At 33.9% G+C, this 13,472-nt stretch overlaps 2 protein-coding genes, 1 long non-coding RNA gene and 1 pseudogene across 10 annotated transcripts; 3 read left to right on the top strand and 1 right to left on the bottom strand.

The window, feature by feature from the left end:
- Window positions 1-14: 14 nt before the first annotated feature.
- Window positions 15-3,693, bottom strand: LOC107980536. 2 transcript variants are annotated; one of them, XR_004226332.1, is made up of 5 exons: window positions 3,571-3,693; window positions 3,353-3,470; window positions 380-549; window positions 197-295; window positions 15-130 (listed from the first exon to the last, which is right to left on the bottom strand). It is a non-coding gene; the product is annotated as an uncharacterized LOC107980536 (long non-coding RNA). The 2 variants fall into 2 exon arrangements; XR_004226331.2 differs by having other exon boundaries at window positions 3,353-3,671.
- Window positions 585-3,000, top strand: Or281 (odorant receptor 281). Of its 3 annotated transcripts, XM_031933526.2 has the most exons (10): window positions 585-954; window positions 1,094-1,156; window positions 1,226-1,353; window positions 1,430-1,626; window positions 1,724-1,943; window positions 2,028-2,125; window positions 2,202-2,301; window positions 2,375-2,485; window positions 2,548-2,703; window positions 2,785-3,000. In XM_031933526.2, the coding sequence occupies exons 1-10, from the start codon at window positions 942-944 to the stop codon at window positions 2,833-2,835; spliced, it is 1,137 nt and encodes a 378-aa protein (XP_031789386.1). In that variant the 5' UTR covers window positions 585-941; the 3' UTR covers window positions 2,836-3,000. The 3 variants fall into 3 exon arrangements, with proteins under 3 accessions (XP_031789386.1, XP_031789385.1, NP_001177617.1); XM_031933525.2 differs by having other exon boundaries at window positions 586-954; window positions 1,097-1,353; NM_001190688.1 differs by having other exon boundaries at window positions 942-954; window positions 1,094-1,353; window positions 2,785-2,835.
- Or282PSE (odorant receptor 282 pseudogene) lies at window positions 3,846-7,438 on the top strand (annotated as a pseudogene).
- Window positions 8,063-11,157, top strand: Or283 (odorant receptor 283). 5 transcript variants are annotated; one of them, XR_004228373.1, is made up of 11 exons: window positions 8,101-8,205; window positions 8,364-8,638; window positions 8,706-8,902; window positions 8,974-9,196; window positions 9,263-9,360; window positions 9,451-9,550; window positions 9,620-9,730; window positions 9,821-9,976; window positions 10,043-10,107; window positions 10,201-10,444; window positions 10,524-11,157. XR_004228373.1 is itself a non-coding variant. In XM_031933505.2 (9 exons), exons 1-9 carry the CDS (start codon window positions 8,193-8,195, stop codon window positions 10,094-10,096), a joined length of 1,218 nt encoding a protein of 405 aa, XP_031789365.1. In that variant the 5' UTR covers window positions 8,063-8,192; the 3' UTR covers window positions 10,097-10,190. The 5 variants fall into 5 exon arrangements, 3 of the variants coding, with proteins under 3 accessions (XP_031789365.1, XP_031789367.1, NP_001164423.2); XM_031933505.2 differs by lacking the exons at window positions 10,201-10,444; window positions 10,524-11,157 and having other exon boundaries at window positions 8,063-8,205; window positions 9,451-9,541; window positions 10,043-10,190; XR_004228374.1 differs by lacking the exons at window positions 10,201-10,444; window positions 10,524-11,157 and having other exon boundaries at window positions 9,620-9,825; window positions 9,896-9,976; window positions 10,043-10,075.
- The last annotated feature ends 2,315 nt before the right edge of the window (window positions 11,158-13,472 follow it).

The raw sequence follows: 13,472 nt of genomic DNA, 5'->3' as shown, positions 1-13,472 counted from the left end.
CTTTTCTCAAAGATGTTTTTTCACTTGTGTTCGGCGCGCAGAACGAAGTCTATCCATCATCAGCCAGCGACAAAATGAGACATCAGTAGGAGAGCCGGCTTCCTATCGTCACAGCTTACACAAGTTAACACTGCAACGTTAAAATTGTTATGAGAATAGTCAATGTTTTTTATAGATGATATAGAAGCAAACTTACATACGGCACAGTTAACGTAGGAAAGAGAATTTTGCGTTGTGTAAATATATCGCCTGCTATAGTCGAATCCGTATACAGGACTGCCACAGCGAGTCTAATCTACGGAAAAGAGAGAATTGCATGCAAAATGAACAACGATGAAAAATCATGAGTGCCATATAAGATAAAGTGTAAAAAAAGTACCTTGTATAGTCTGTAAATTCGTTTTCTCTGGTAAGTATGGCTAATAACTAAAAACTTCTCAAAACTTCAGATCGCAAGCTTGAGCTTTAAATTTTGTTGATCAGCTTGAAAGTCTAAAAACCGTTTTACTGTACAACACATGGATTATTTTTCTCATTGGCCACGAGGAACTGAAATGGCAAAAAGCATTGTCAGTCTTAAAATTGTTTTTCAGAACTGATTGAAGAATATTATTTGATACTACTAAAAATATTTCACATGATCGTTGCACAAAGGGATGTTACTACAAATCTCGATCACTGTCTCATGACCCAGCCACTAGTACGCACCATCGAAGACTGCTCTATGTAGCGCCTATGCCAGTACGATCATCGATGATTAATGTGGAAGACTGTTAGTGCGAGCATAGAAAATGCAAGAAAGGATAGAGAAATAATGCACCACGGAATTATGCACATTGGATAATAAGCAGGTGTGGTCATGTAACGTAAACTATGCAGCTTGATCGTGGCACTGGGGTTGAAGAGACTGCCGTTGCTAGTACAGAAACGACAAACACAACATGAAGTCTCAAGGTGGGTATACAGGAAATTCTGTACTTTATATCCCAAGTAACTAGTTTAACACTTAGAATACAGCTGAAAAACTCTTTTTGAATCTAGCTCGATACTTTGTAAATTTTCTTAATTAACGTATGCTTACATTTTCGGATAGAAGATACGAAAGATGACATCGAGTATTATTTAGGCTTCATTTTAAAATCGTTGCATACAGCAGGTTTGAAGCTCAGTATAAGCAGGAAAACTGATGAATTCAAGTTTTATCATAAATTACCAACCATTATAGGATGCTCAATAGGAATAATCATATTTTTCTTACAAATCTATTTTATTCGAGATGCTTTGCATAACCACACGATACTACCAATACAAATCATCAGCCAGGTCATTACCAATCTTCAGTCAATAAGCAAGGTGTGCATTTTTATGAATATTTATCTGTTTAAAATCAACGCGTTTTACAATTATCTTGCATATAATATTTCTCAAGGGTTTTCTGGTCGTACTGAAAATAAACAAAATACAACGAATACTGGAACAAATAGGAGTTCTTTGGAAGTCGTATACGCCAGATGAAAGTAATCGCGCAACATTATATAGTATACTGCAGCGCACTCTATCCATTTGTAAGACTTACTGTGCCGTATTATTCGTAACTCTACTAATCTATTACTTACAACCAATAGCGTGAGTATTATGCGTAAATGTTGATAATAATAAAGCGCATCCTAATTCTGCAAACTTTTGTCATGGGCTTTAACTCTTTTTTCTAATATCAAAACAGAAATTTTTTGGTACAATACAGAGAACGAAATGGCTTAAACCACACGTATGACTATACGAAGACGCTTTTGATAATAAAAGTTCCTTTTCAAGTAACCCTGAAAAGATACTTTTTTATAATTTCTCATGAAGCTGTTTTATTGTATACGAGTGCTTTATACTGGGGAGTCAGCGATACATTTTTTGCCTGTTTTACTACGCAAATATGTTATCATTTTAAGGTGACTAATTGTTTATCATAAATGTAAGTATTATTTTGATATTGCTGTTGAAATTACAATAACTATTGTGCGTAACAATTCCAGATTTTAAAGTATTACACTAAAGTTTTTTTTGATGTAAAGAATAATAATTCTCGTTTGAATTTGGTAACTTTAATAAAAAGACACCAAGACCTTTTAAGGTATCCACCTATATATTTTTATACCTATTATCTTAATTTTATGTAACTTAATAAGATATTACTATAATTTTTTTAGACTGTGCGAGTTAACGGAAGATGTTTTTAGCCCGATAATCTTCTCAACCATGTTATCTTCCGCTATGAATTTATGCGTCAACGTGATTGGAGTTAGAGAGGTATTTATGTTATGACTTTTTACTATAGAAATAAAACTAAATCCTTAAAAATATATTGATTTACGTTCGACAGACAATCTCAAATGGATCATATCGACAGACAGGAATGCATCTATTTTTATTCGTGATTACATTTATACAAATATTGTTCTATTGTACTTTTGCAGAGGCAATGACGGAAGAGGTAATTATAAAGAAATAAATAATCAACAAAATTTACGATTTTAAGAATCTAAATTTTTTCAGGCCTGTACACTGGCTGACTTAGCATACAACTTAGAATGGACATCAAAGGATTACAAGCTTCGGTGTTATATCCAAGTGATCATATTAAGAGCCCAAAAACCAATTTACTGTACGGCTTATGGCTTCTTCCCAATTGGAATTCAGAAGCTTACCTCAGTAAATAAAACATAACACATGTTAGAGAAGTTTTGTCATTTTTCTTAAATAATATTTATTCTAAAATGTATACTTTTTCAGGTTATAAATGCGTCATTTTCATATTATATGATGCTACAAACAGTGAGTTAAAAATTTGATGCCTATATGTAATCAATTTATTCCACGCAGAGCTAAAAAAATTAGCTATGCGCATGTACTCAATTTGTTTAACATAAAAATTGCAGCAATGTACATATGTGTATACATCGGTAAATAAAACATAACACATGAATATAGAAGCTCTGATATTTTTCTCAAATAATATTTGTTCTAGAATGTATACTTTTACAGATTATAAACGCGTCATTTTCATATTATATGATGCTACAAACAGTGAGTTGAAAATTTGATGCGTACATGTAATAAATGTATTCCACGCAGAACTAATAAAAGTAGCTATGCGTGTGCTGAATTTCTTTTGAATAAAAATTATAACAATGTTAAGAAAAAACATGTTTATTTGAAATTTCCAGAAATTCAAATAAACATCTTTTTGTTCTATCATTGATTCATTAAATCCATACGAATTGCAATTTATTTGTTATTTTGTTAGAATTTTCACTGATACCAACGATTAAATTGCCTAATGTTTAATATTAGTACTCACAATATTTTTTCACTATTAAACTATTATGTTGTATAACATGCATCCTTTTATTTTGTTTTTCCTGTTTTACAATTTGTAAACTTATATTCGTCATTTAGTTCTTCGATGCTGATTCGATCTGTTTGATGGATATAAAGAATTTAGTTTAACCCAAGAACGTTGCATGTTATTATTTTCCAGATGAAAATAGAAAAGAGTATTTTGCTTTGTGTACATACATCGTCTGCACTAGTCAAATGCGTATACTGGACTGCCACAACGTATCTAATTTACGGAAACGAGAGAACTACATTTATAATTAACAAAGAGGTATGAATAATCATGAGTGTCATACAAGATAAAGTGTAAAAAAGTACTCTGAATCGTCTGTAATATGCGTATTCTCTGGTAAGTATGGTTCATAACAGAAAACTTCGCGATTAATAAGAAATAAGCTTGCTGTGTTAAGAATTAAGCAGTAGCTTATTCGCAGTCTAGCTTTCAAGAGCGCAACATGCGGATCAATGGTGGGTACTTATAAGTATTGGCATACATCAAAAAAATTGTGAAAATTTTCACGTGTAATTTGAAAATATTCAGTGGTTCCAGTAAAGTCTTTACCGAGACTTCTTTTGTTTTTCGCAGAGAAAAGACCTAAGCAGGCAGTGCCCGATATCGAGTACTTTTTTAGGGCGAATTTAAAGTTATTGTCAAGTGTTGGTTTTAAATGCAGTGTCGATCAAAAATGTGAGAAATTCAAGTTCCGTCATAGAATACCAACGTACATAACTAATATAGAAGGAATAGTCCTATTTGCATTAGAAATATATTTTATAGTAGATGTGTTTAAAACCGATACTTTGCTAACCATGCAAATCGTCAGTCAAATAATTTCTAACATCCAATGTATTTGTAAGGTATTAACGTAATTCTTATCGATAATTTTTTTTTTTATAAAAGAAGACATTGTCAAAATATGTTTTACGGCTGATTTTACGTAGGGTTACCTAATGGCAAATACCATTGATGAGATACAACAAATTTTTGAAAATTTGGGAACATGTTGGAGAAAATACAATACAAAAGAGGCAGACAAAGTGCTTATTTTGGGCAGAGCATACACAGCTATGAAATTTTGCAAATTACACTTTGGTATGGTTATCGATTGCTTTAGACTTTGAACAAACTGTACACATAAATACCCCGCACAAACGTATTCTCATACACGAACAAATTCTGCACAGATATTCTCTATACCTATTTTTTATTATTGCTTCCTTATATAAAGGAAGCTTTGTAATAGTAAAATTTTCGGTTTCACTCAAACTTCGTAGAGACGTATTTGGAGGTATTTAGAGTTCGAATCATGCGTTTTTAGAAAATGTCCGTGCGGATCCGTCCGTGTGTGTATGTACATACGTATACCGTTATGATTTTGGAACCATGTGACCGATCGTAATAAAATTTGACATGCATATATGTTTTCTGATATTCGGAATATTTTTTTTATTTCTGATTCTGATCATTTTACAGCCATATTATAGCCATTTTTCGATTTTCGAAAAAATATTTTTGCTTTTTTATGAAATAATTTATACAATATATTCAACAACAGTATAACTAAAAGGGCATAAAATTGCCTACTTTCTCCCTCAAGACTTTTCAGATTGAATGTTCCGTTCAATTTTTATGATAAAAAACGTGATTAAAAAAATGATATTTCTAAAACTAAATGGTCAAACATCTTGAAAACATTTATGATAATAAAAAACGAGTGATTTTCGAGCTAAGAATAAGAAACTGAAAAAAGGGTTTCTATGTCGTACGATTACGGGAGTAAAATGGCTTTAATAAAGTTGAAATTTTGGGAAAATATCGATAATTTTATCACCTCGGTTAGGTTCTTTTTGCAGCTTATAAATCAGTTTAGTTTAATAGATATTAGGATTAAAATTCCTTGTCTCTTACCCGGTATATATTGTAAAACTGATAATTTCTATTTTTGTTAAACATTATAACTCGCTTACTAAAGTTCAGAATGTTTTGAGAAAATTCATGATTGTATGAGGTTATGAGAACCCTATGATATTTAAAATAGGTTTAAATCTTTTTGAGAAAATTCATTATTATATGAGGTTATGAGAACCCTATGATATTTAAAATAGGTTTAAATTTTTTTATGAAAATTATATGATTTGATATTGTGATAGGTGCTCCTTCGGTAAAATAATTAAGATTGAAAGTATTTTGAAAATCATCAATATACTGTATATTAAAACAATATTTTACTTATTGGACCTATAAATTTAGTTGGAGGAAGCTACGTGCCAATGAATTGGCAGCGGTTTTTTACTGCACTGCGAACCTCTACACAAGCGTATAGCCTATTGTTGTAACAAGTGTAGGTTGTTTATGTGTATAGTTTGTTCGGCGTCTTGCTTCATAACATTTAGTACTCCGCCTTTTATGTAAGTTATGGTTGACACAACTTTTTTACAGTCTAATATAACTAGCTACTACATTTTTTGACATAATCAAGTGTTATTTTCGTAGGAGAATGTTCATCCAATACCTCAACCGGGAAGCAACGAACCATACATACGACTTTTCCACGAGGATCTTGCTTTTAAAATATCCATTCGAGATATCTAACGTATCTATCTATATCCTGACGAACTTTTTAGAAGGAAATTTAGTATTCATATGCACTATATTTTGGGCAAGCAGTGATAGTCTATTTGCCACAGTAACATCTCACATCTGTGTGCAATTCAAAGTAATCAAGTGCAAAGAATGTTGAATTCTGTCCGTAGTGTTTTTAACACAAGAATCACAACACAATGGTTTTTAGGTCTTAAAGAATGACATAACATCAGCTTTCAATGATAGCACGTTAAAAGAACGCTTTATTTTAGTAAATATGGTGAATAGACATCGAGAACTTTTAAGGTATGTATGTACGCACGTGAGCTTTTAACCAAGTTTGCACCATGAAAAAAAGTCACAAATAAAAAATACATATTCTGTACAGAACTTACAACAGACTAGTGTTAATATATTTTATAGCACGGTGTGGCTAAAATACACTGTTAAGACACGCCTACCTGTCACTAAAGTAGTCCTTTTTTGCATCGTGTTTATCACACTCGCTACGCTCGTGCGCGAACCTCACGGTGCAAATAAGGACTACTTTAGTCACGAATAGGCGAGACTTGCGGATTTTAGCAGTCTGTGCTATAAAATTGTATACGATACTCTTGACTTAAATGGTTCAGTTTTACACGGCGCTTAGCGCCGTGTAAAAAAGAACCATTTAAGTCACACGTATCGTAATGTACTATTTTTAATCCATGTTTGTGCATGTTAAATCAATTTTCTATTACAACTAATTGACCGCTTATGATTAAATATGTTAGAATGTGCTATTTAATTGAAGACATATACAGCCCGATTATTTTTTCAACCACATTATTATCAGCTGTGAACATGTGTGTTAACGTTTATTGTTTTAGAGAGGTATTCATTGCATTTTAGTTATAATTTTTAACATCGACTTGCGTTTTGAAACTTTGATGCTTTTTTGCAGACTATTGCTAAAGGATATTATCTAGAAACTGGAGTATCCTTGTCTCTCTTTATTGGCACATTTTTGCAGATTTTTTTTTATTGCATTTTTGCAGAATCACTGACTGAAGAGGTATATTCAGTAATTTTTTATCCGTATAAATGTGAAAAGAATATTGCTAATCGAAGTATGAAATATGATGATACCTCATTTCAATAGACCAGGTCAATAGCTGATACGGTGTACAACTTAAAATGGACGACAAGAGATCATAAACTCAGATTCTATATTCAGTTGATAATCATGAGAGCTCAAAATCCATTTTATTGTACAGCGTATGGATTTTTTCCAATCGGCCATAAGCAACTCACATCCGTAAGTAACTAAATACTCAACATGAAAAACGACTAACTATGAACGTATTATTTATGGTTTCAGATTCTTAATACAGCTTTTTCTTATTATATGATGCTGAACACAATGAGTAATTAAAGATCTCTTACTCATCATTGATTGAGGATGATGAACAATATTAGTATGTTACTAGATACATTGCAAATTGTTGGCATAATTACGTGTACAATAAATGCTTTGTAGATACTGCATTTTCCAGACTAACCTATTTAACCTAATCTATACCTGTCACTGTCAATGAATTGTACCTTGCTATTCATTGTCCTAGTTTTCGCAGATACTGAGTCGGGAATCTCGGCGAATCTTTCATTCGATTAATTACTTAATGACTAGCAATGTTTTTTTACTGTATTCTTATTTTCAAACTCATTTTACAGTATTTTCTGAAACCTGACTAATGAATTCAATGTAGATGTTTAATTATTATAATCATTAGATGTTAGAAAAAAGTATTCACCAACACTTTACGACCAAATAATTTGTTGAAGTTTTTGTCGAAAACATCAAAACGAACTTACCCGAAATTAACACACCTATTGAATCTCTCTTTCTCTATCCAGCAAATGTAGATAATAGGATTTGGCCTTGTATACAAACATCGTCTGCACTAGCTGAATGCGAATACTGGACTGCCGCAACATGTCGAATCTATGGAAACAAGAGGACTGCATGTAATAGCATTCATAAATAACAAATAGTATCAACAAGTATGATGTACGAATAAGAAAAAGTGTAAAAAAAGTACGTTATATAGTCCGTGTTATGCGTTTTGCTAGTAAGTATGGTTCATAACAGAAAAGTTCTTGATTAATAAGAAATAAGATCGCTGCGTTAGTATACGAAGCAGCAGCTCATTCGCAATCCGGCTTCCAATAACGCAACATGCAGATCAAGGGTGGGTATCGTCCAAGCATCAGTAAAGAACAGCTGTGAAACTGTGTCATTATAATTTTAGTGAAACTGTCCTCAATTTTACGAAACAATTACTATTCAATCTTTATTTTTGAAAAATTTGTTTAGGCATTGCTTACAGAGTTGTATTTTTGTTTTTAGTGGTTGAAAATTTGACATTGACAAAGCATGATATCAAATACTTCTTTAAAGAAAATCTAAAATTATTATCAAAAATAGGTTTCAAATGTAGTTTAACGAAAAAAAGTGAGAAATTCAAGTTTCATCACAAAATACCAACATACATAGCAAATTTCTGTGGGCTCATTGTCTTTGCACTACAAATATATTTTGTAATCGATAAAATCCAGACAAATACTGTATTGGCTATGCAGAGTCTCAGTTATGCAGTTATTAATGTTCAGTCTATTCTAAAGGTAACGACTTGTTCAACGGAATATTGACAAAATCCTAGAATAATGTTAATGGTTTATTACGATTTAGGGATTTATGACGGCAAATTCCATTGAAAATATACAACAAATTTTCGAGAATTTAGGAATATTTTGGCAAAAGTACATGTCAAGAAAGCCCGGTAGGGAGCTGATTTTGGATAGAGCCTACAAAACTATATCACTCTGTAAATTTTTCTTTGTCATGGCTATTGTTTGCTACTTCTTATTCGTCATGCAATTTTTAATGTGAGTATGTAGATTAGTGCAACGTTTTTGATTTATACTACGCCATTTTCAAATATGGTTTTTGATTTTAGAAAATTTTCCATCCAATACCTTAACCGAGAGGCAACGAATCATACATATGACTTCTCTAATACAGTCGACCTTATTAAATATCCCTTCGAGATACCTAACCTGCCTGTCTACTTTCTACTGATTTCGGTAGAAATTAATTATTTATTCGTATGTATTGTATTCTGGTGTAATACTGATAGTCTTTTTGTCACACTCACATCTCACGTCTATGTGCAATTCAAGGTAACCAAGCGTAATGCCTGTTATAGTAATATTTTACATGAAGGTTATAACAATATTCTCTTTTAGGCATTAAAACTTGATACGACCTTAGCTTTCAATAATAGTATGTTGAAAGAACGCTCTATTTTAATAGATATGGTGAATAGACATAGAGAGCTTTTAAGGTATGTACATACCAGCTTTTAACAACGTTTATATGTGCATACAATTGTATATCTTCAAGAAATTAAGCTTATAATCTATAAATATGTTAGAATGTGCTATTTAATTGAAGACACATATAGCCCGATCATTTTTTCAACCACATTGTTATCAGCCTTGAACATGTGTGTTACCGTTTATGCTGTTAGAGAAGTATTCACTACATTTTTATGAGAAATTTTGTCAATACTTGTATTTTAAAATTGTTCTACATATTTTCAGTATATTGACAAAGGATATTATCTAGAAATGGGAATACCTTTGTTTCTATTTATTGGTGCAAGTTTGCAGATCCTATTTTATTGCATCTTTGCCGAATCACTGACCGATGAGGTATACATATAGAGATTTTTTATCGAAATAAATTTAAAAACGGTTCATTAGACTGTCACGTATACGCAGTAACACAATTTGTAACAATAGACGAGGTCAGTAGCTGATTCTGTGTACAACTTAAAATGGACGACAAAAGATAATAAAATAAAATTTTACATACAGATGATAATCATGAGATGTCAAAAGCCATTTTATTGTACAGCGTATGGATTTTTTCCAATTGGCCATCAGCAACTCACATCGGTAAATTACTGTATTTTCAATATGAAAAACAAATAACAAATATTTATGCTTATCATGTGTTTTCAGATTATTAGTGCAGCTTTTTCTTATTACATGATGTTGCAAACAATGAGTAATTGAAGAAAATACTTGTAACTCAACTATTTTAATTATTAGTAATACATTGCAAAATTGTAGAAAATTTATGGATGCAATAAATAATTTGTGAATGTTGTATTTTCTAGACGATTGATTGAACAAAAAATAATGAAAGTCAACCAGGCCCCTACATTGTTATTTATCATGACTTGAATTTCACTGTTTCAGCCTAAGGAAATTAACAATTATTTCAATTGCTTTTGATATTGCAGCAGTCTCTCTATATTTATTAACTACCTAGCAGGTACATAAAACTAACAGGGCTACTCCACTTCTGTCACAAACAGAACGTTATCAGCAAAAATACTATGCATGATCATTTGACAAGACGTAAGTATTTTGCAATACAATGAAGTAAACTTACATTAAATTAAAACGTCTCCTCCTGTATCCAATAAACGTTGACTAGAATATTTTGCTGTGTATGCGTCGTCTGCACTAGTCAGATAGAAAGACTGGACTGCCACAACATGCCCAATCTATGGAAATGAGAGAAATGTATAGATACTAACATTCATAATTAACAAAGAGGTATGCAAAAGTATCATCCTTTGGTGAGTATAGTTTGTATAGCAGACAAGTTCTCGGTTAATAAGCAATAAGATCGCTGCGTTACTATAATGCAGAAACTCATTCGCAGTTTGGATTTCAAGAGCGCAACATGCAGATCAACGGTGGGTAATTATATAGTATCAGCAAAGAGTGGATAGCTGCCAATGTGTTCACATTTTCATTGGAAAAACGGTTTTAGAAATTGTTAGTAAATTTTTTGTTTGTTTCAGCAGTGAAAAAATTGAGATCGACAAAGCACGATATCGCATACTTCTTCAAGGAAAATCTAATATTATTATCATTTGTAGATTTGAAATGTAGCATTACGAAGAAAGGTGAAAAATTCAAGTTCCATCGTAAAATACCAACGTACATAGGAAATATCGATGGGATGATTTTCATTACAAGTATATTTAGTAGTAGATGTTATCAGGACTAATGCTATACTAGATTTGCAAGTTTTTAGTCATACAATTGCTAACCTTCAATATTTTTTTTTTTTTTAAGGTAACAAATTTGTTGATCTGTTACAATGCCGCTACCCTAAGCGGGTCTTGGGCGTTGTCGTCCAGATCGGACGGGTGGGTGCCTATCACCACTACACAGCGCGTCCTTAGGTTGCGGATAGAGGAACAGCCCCTGAGAAAGAGGTTAGCTGCGAATAAATTGAATAAGCAGCCGCGGACAGCCGATAGGAACAGGCGTGGGTGTGATGAGCCCACAGTGTCGAACGCATTCATCTAGAAACACTACGCAAGCACCACAACAACAAAAACACTTCACATTATCTCTTATCTCTCAATCTATCTCTTTCATCACACATTACAAAAATGGGCCAAAATCCTGCTGCCGAGGAGGATGCGGGAGCGATGACAACTGCCCCGAAAGGGGATGTGTAGAATGATTCGTCACCTGGTCTTACGCGGTAACGATGCCAGCGAAGGCGCGCTGCCTTGCAGGGGGGCGTTAGGATGCGAGAATGAAACCGTAGTGTGTCTGACGACGAATTGACACTGTCCTCGTCAAAGTCGGAAAGCTCTCATACTTAGTTCTAGAGAGGTATGGGGGTTATCACCTCTAGAACGGTGGACTCACCTGCGATCGGAACAGGATCCGAAGCGCGCGGGTTTAACATAACATCATGGCTCAAAAAAATCAAATCCGAACCAAAGGGGACTTAAGGGTCGGAACTTGGAATGTTCGCAGTCTATACAGAGCAGGTGCGTTTAAAGAACTCGTAAAGGAAGCTGATAGGTACAATCTAGATTTGGTAGCAATACAGGAATCGCGGTGGCCAGATGGCGGAGTACTAGCATCGGGTAACTTCACGTACCTGTATGGGGCCGGGAGTGGGGGATCTCTAGGCACCGGATTTCTCGTAAGCAAAAGCATCATACATTCGGTTAAAAGTTTCAAATCCGTCAATGATAGGCTCTTGTACATCATTATCGAAGGTGAATGATATAGATATGTATTTATTAATGTACACTGTCCTACGGAGGACAAAGAAGAAGAAGCTAAGGATCTCTATTACGAAACTTTAGAGCAGGTAATCGACCAGTTCGCGTCTTACGACACAAGAATAGTATTAGGCGATTTCAATGCTAAAATAGGTAGGGAGGAAATGTTTAGGCCTACTATAGGTAAGGAAAGCCTGCACGAAGCCAGCAATGATAACGGTATTAGGGTCATAAATTTCGCGGCGGCAAAAGATCTTATAATCAAAACTACGTGTTTTAAGCACAAGAACATACACAAGGCAACGTGGACATCGCCGGACGGGGCCACACAGAACCAAATTGATCATTTCCTCATTGAAAAAAGACGTCATACTAATGTTCTTGACGTAAGGGCTTACAGAGGGGCAGATAGCGACTCGGACCACTTCCTAGTAGTAGCCAAATTAAGAGCTAGACTAGTAGCGAATCAAAATAGTAAGCGAGCAAACAAGGTAGAAAGCTTCGATATTGAGAAACTACGAGATAGAACAGAGCGAATTAGGTACCAGATAGAAATTAATAACAGGTTTCAGGCACTTGAAGCAAACACATCGCAGGAGGGGAATGACGAACCGAATAGCTTATGGGAGGACATCGAAAAAACGATAAAAGAGGCCGCGAACAAAGTACTGGGTAAAAAGAAAAAGCCAAAGAGCAAACCATGGTTTGACGAAGAGTGCGAACTCTGGTTTGAAAGGCGCAAAAAGGCTAAATTAGATAGCTTACAAAATAGAAGCGATAGGACGTAGAAGAGTATTCTAACGTAAGGAAACGGACGAGCGCGATCTACAGAAATAAGAAGCGGGAGTATCAAAAGAATCTTATTAGGAGAATAGAAACTAACAGTAAGGAAAATAACCCCCGCGAAATGTACAGAGGGATTAACGCCATCAGAAAGGGTTTTAGGAGTAGAGCGCAATTGATGAAGGACGAAAACGGGGACCTCGTAACAAATGACAACGAATTACTGTCGCTGTGGAAAAATTATTTCGATAAATTATTAAACGTGCACGAAAATAGCGAAGAATTAGGGGACGAAATTCACACTGCTGAACCCCACGTGGAGGAAGCGAGCTACCAAGAAGTAGAGGCCGCGATTAAAAAACTAAAAAACAACAAAGCCGCGGGAAATGACTCTATACCAGCTGAGTTACTCAAATATGGGGGCGTCGAGCTCACTTTCAAAATCTATAAACTAGTATGTGCCATCTGGAAAAATGAAACAATACCCGAAAATTGGAAGGAATCTATCATTATACCGATTTTTAAAAAGGGGGATAAGACAGACTGCAATAACTATAGGGGTA

Source organism: Nasonia vitripennis, chromosome 1 (assembly GCF_009193385.2).
Source record: "Nasonia vitripennis strain AsymCx chromosome 1, Nvit_psr_1.1, whole genome shotgun sequence".
NCBI lineage: Eukaryota > Metazoa > Arthropoda > Insecta > Hymenoptera > Pteromalidae > Nasonia > Nasonia vitripennis.
This window is presented reverse-complemented; position numbering and strand designations above follow the sequence as displayed.

Coding starts and splice junctions, on each gene's coding strand:
- Or281 (NM_001190688.1), top strand. Junction 1,944..2,027: donor AAATATGTTATCATTTTAAG/GTGACTAATTGT, acceptor TAACAATTCCAG/ATTTTAAAGTATTACACTAA. Junction 2,486..2,547: donor CAGAGGCAATGACGGAAGAG/GTAATTATAAAG, acceptor AAATTTTTTCAG/GCCTGTACACTGGCTGACTT.
- Or283 (NM_001170952.2), top strand. Junction 8,903..8,973: donor TTCGTCATGCAATTTTTAAT/GTGAGTATGTAG, acceptor TTTTGATTTTAG/AAAATTTTCCATCCAATACC. Junction 9,731..9,820: donor CCGAATCACTGACCGATGAG/GTATACATATAG, acceptor TTGTAACAATAG/ACGAGGTCAGTAGCTGATTC.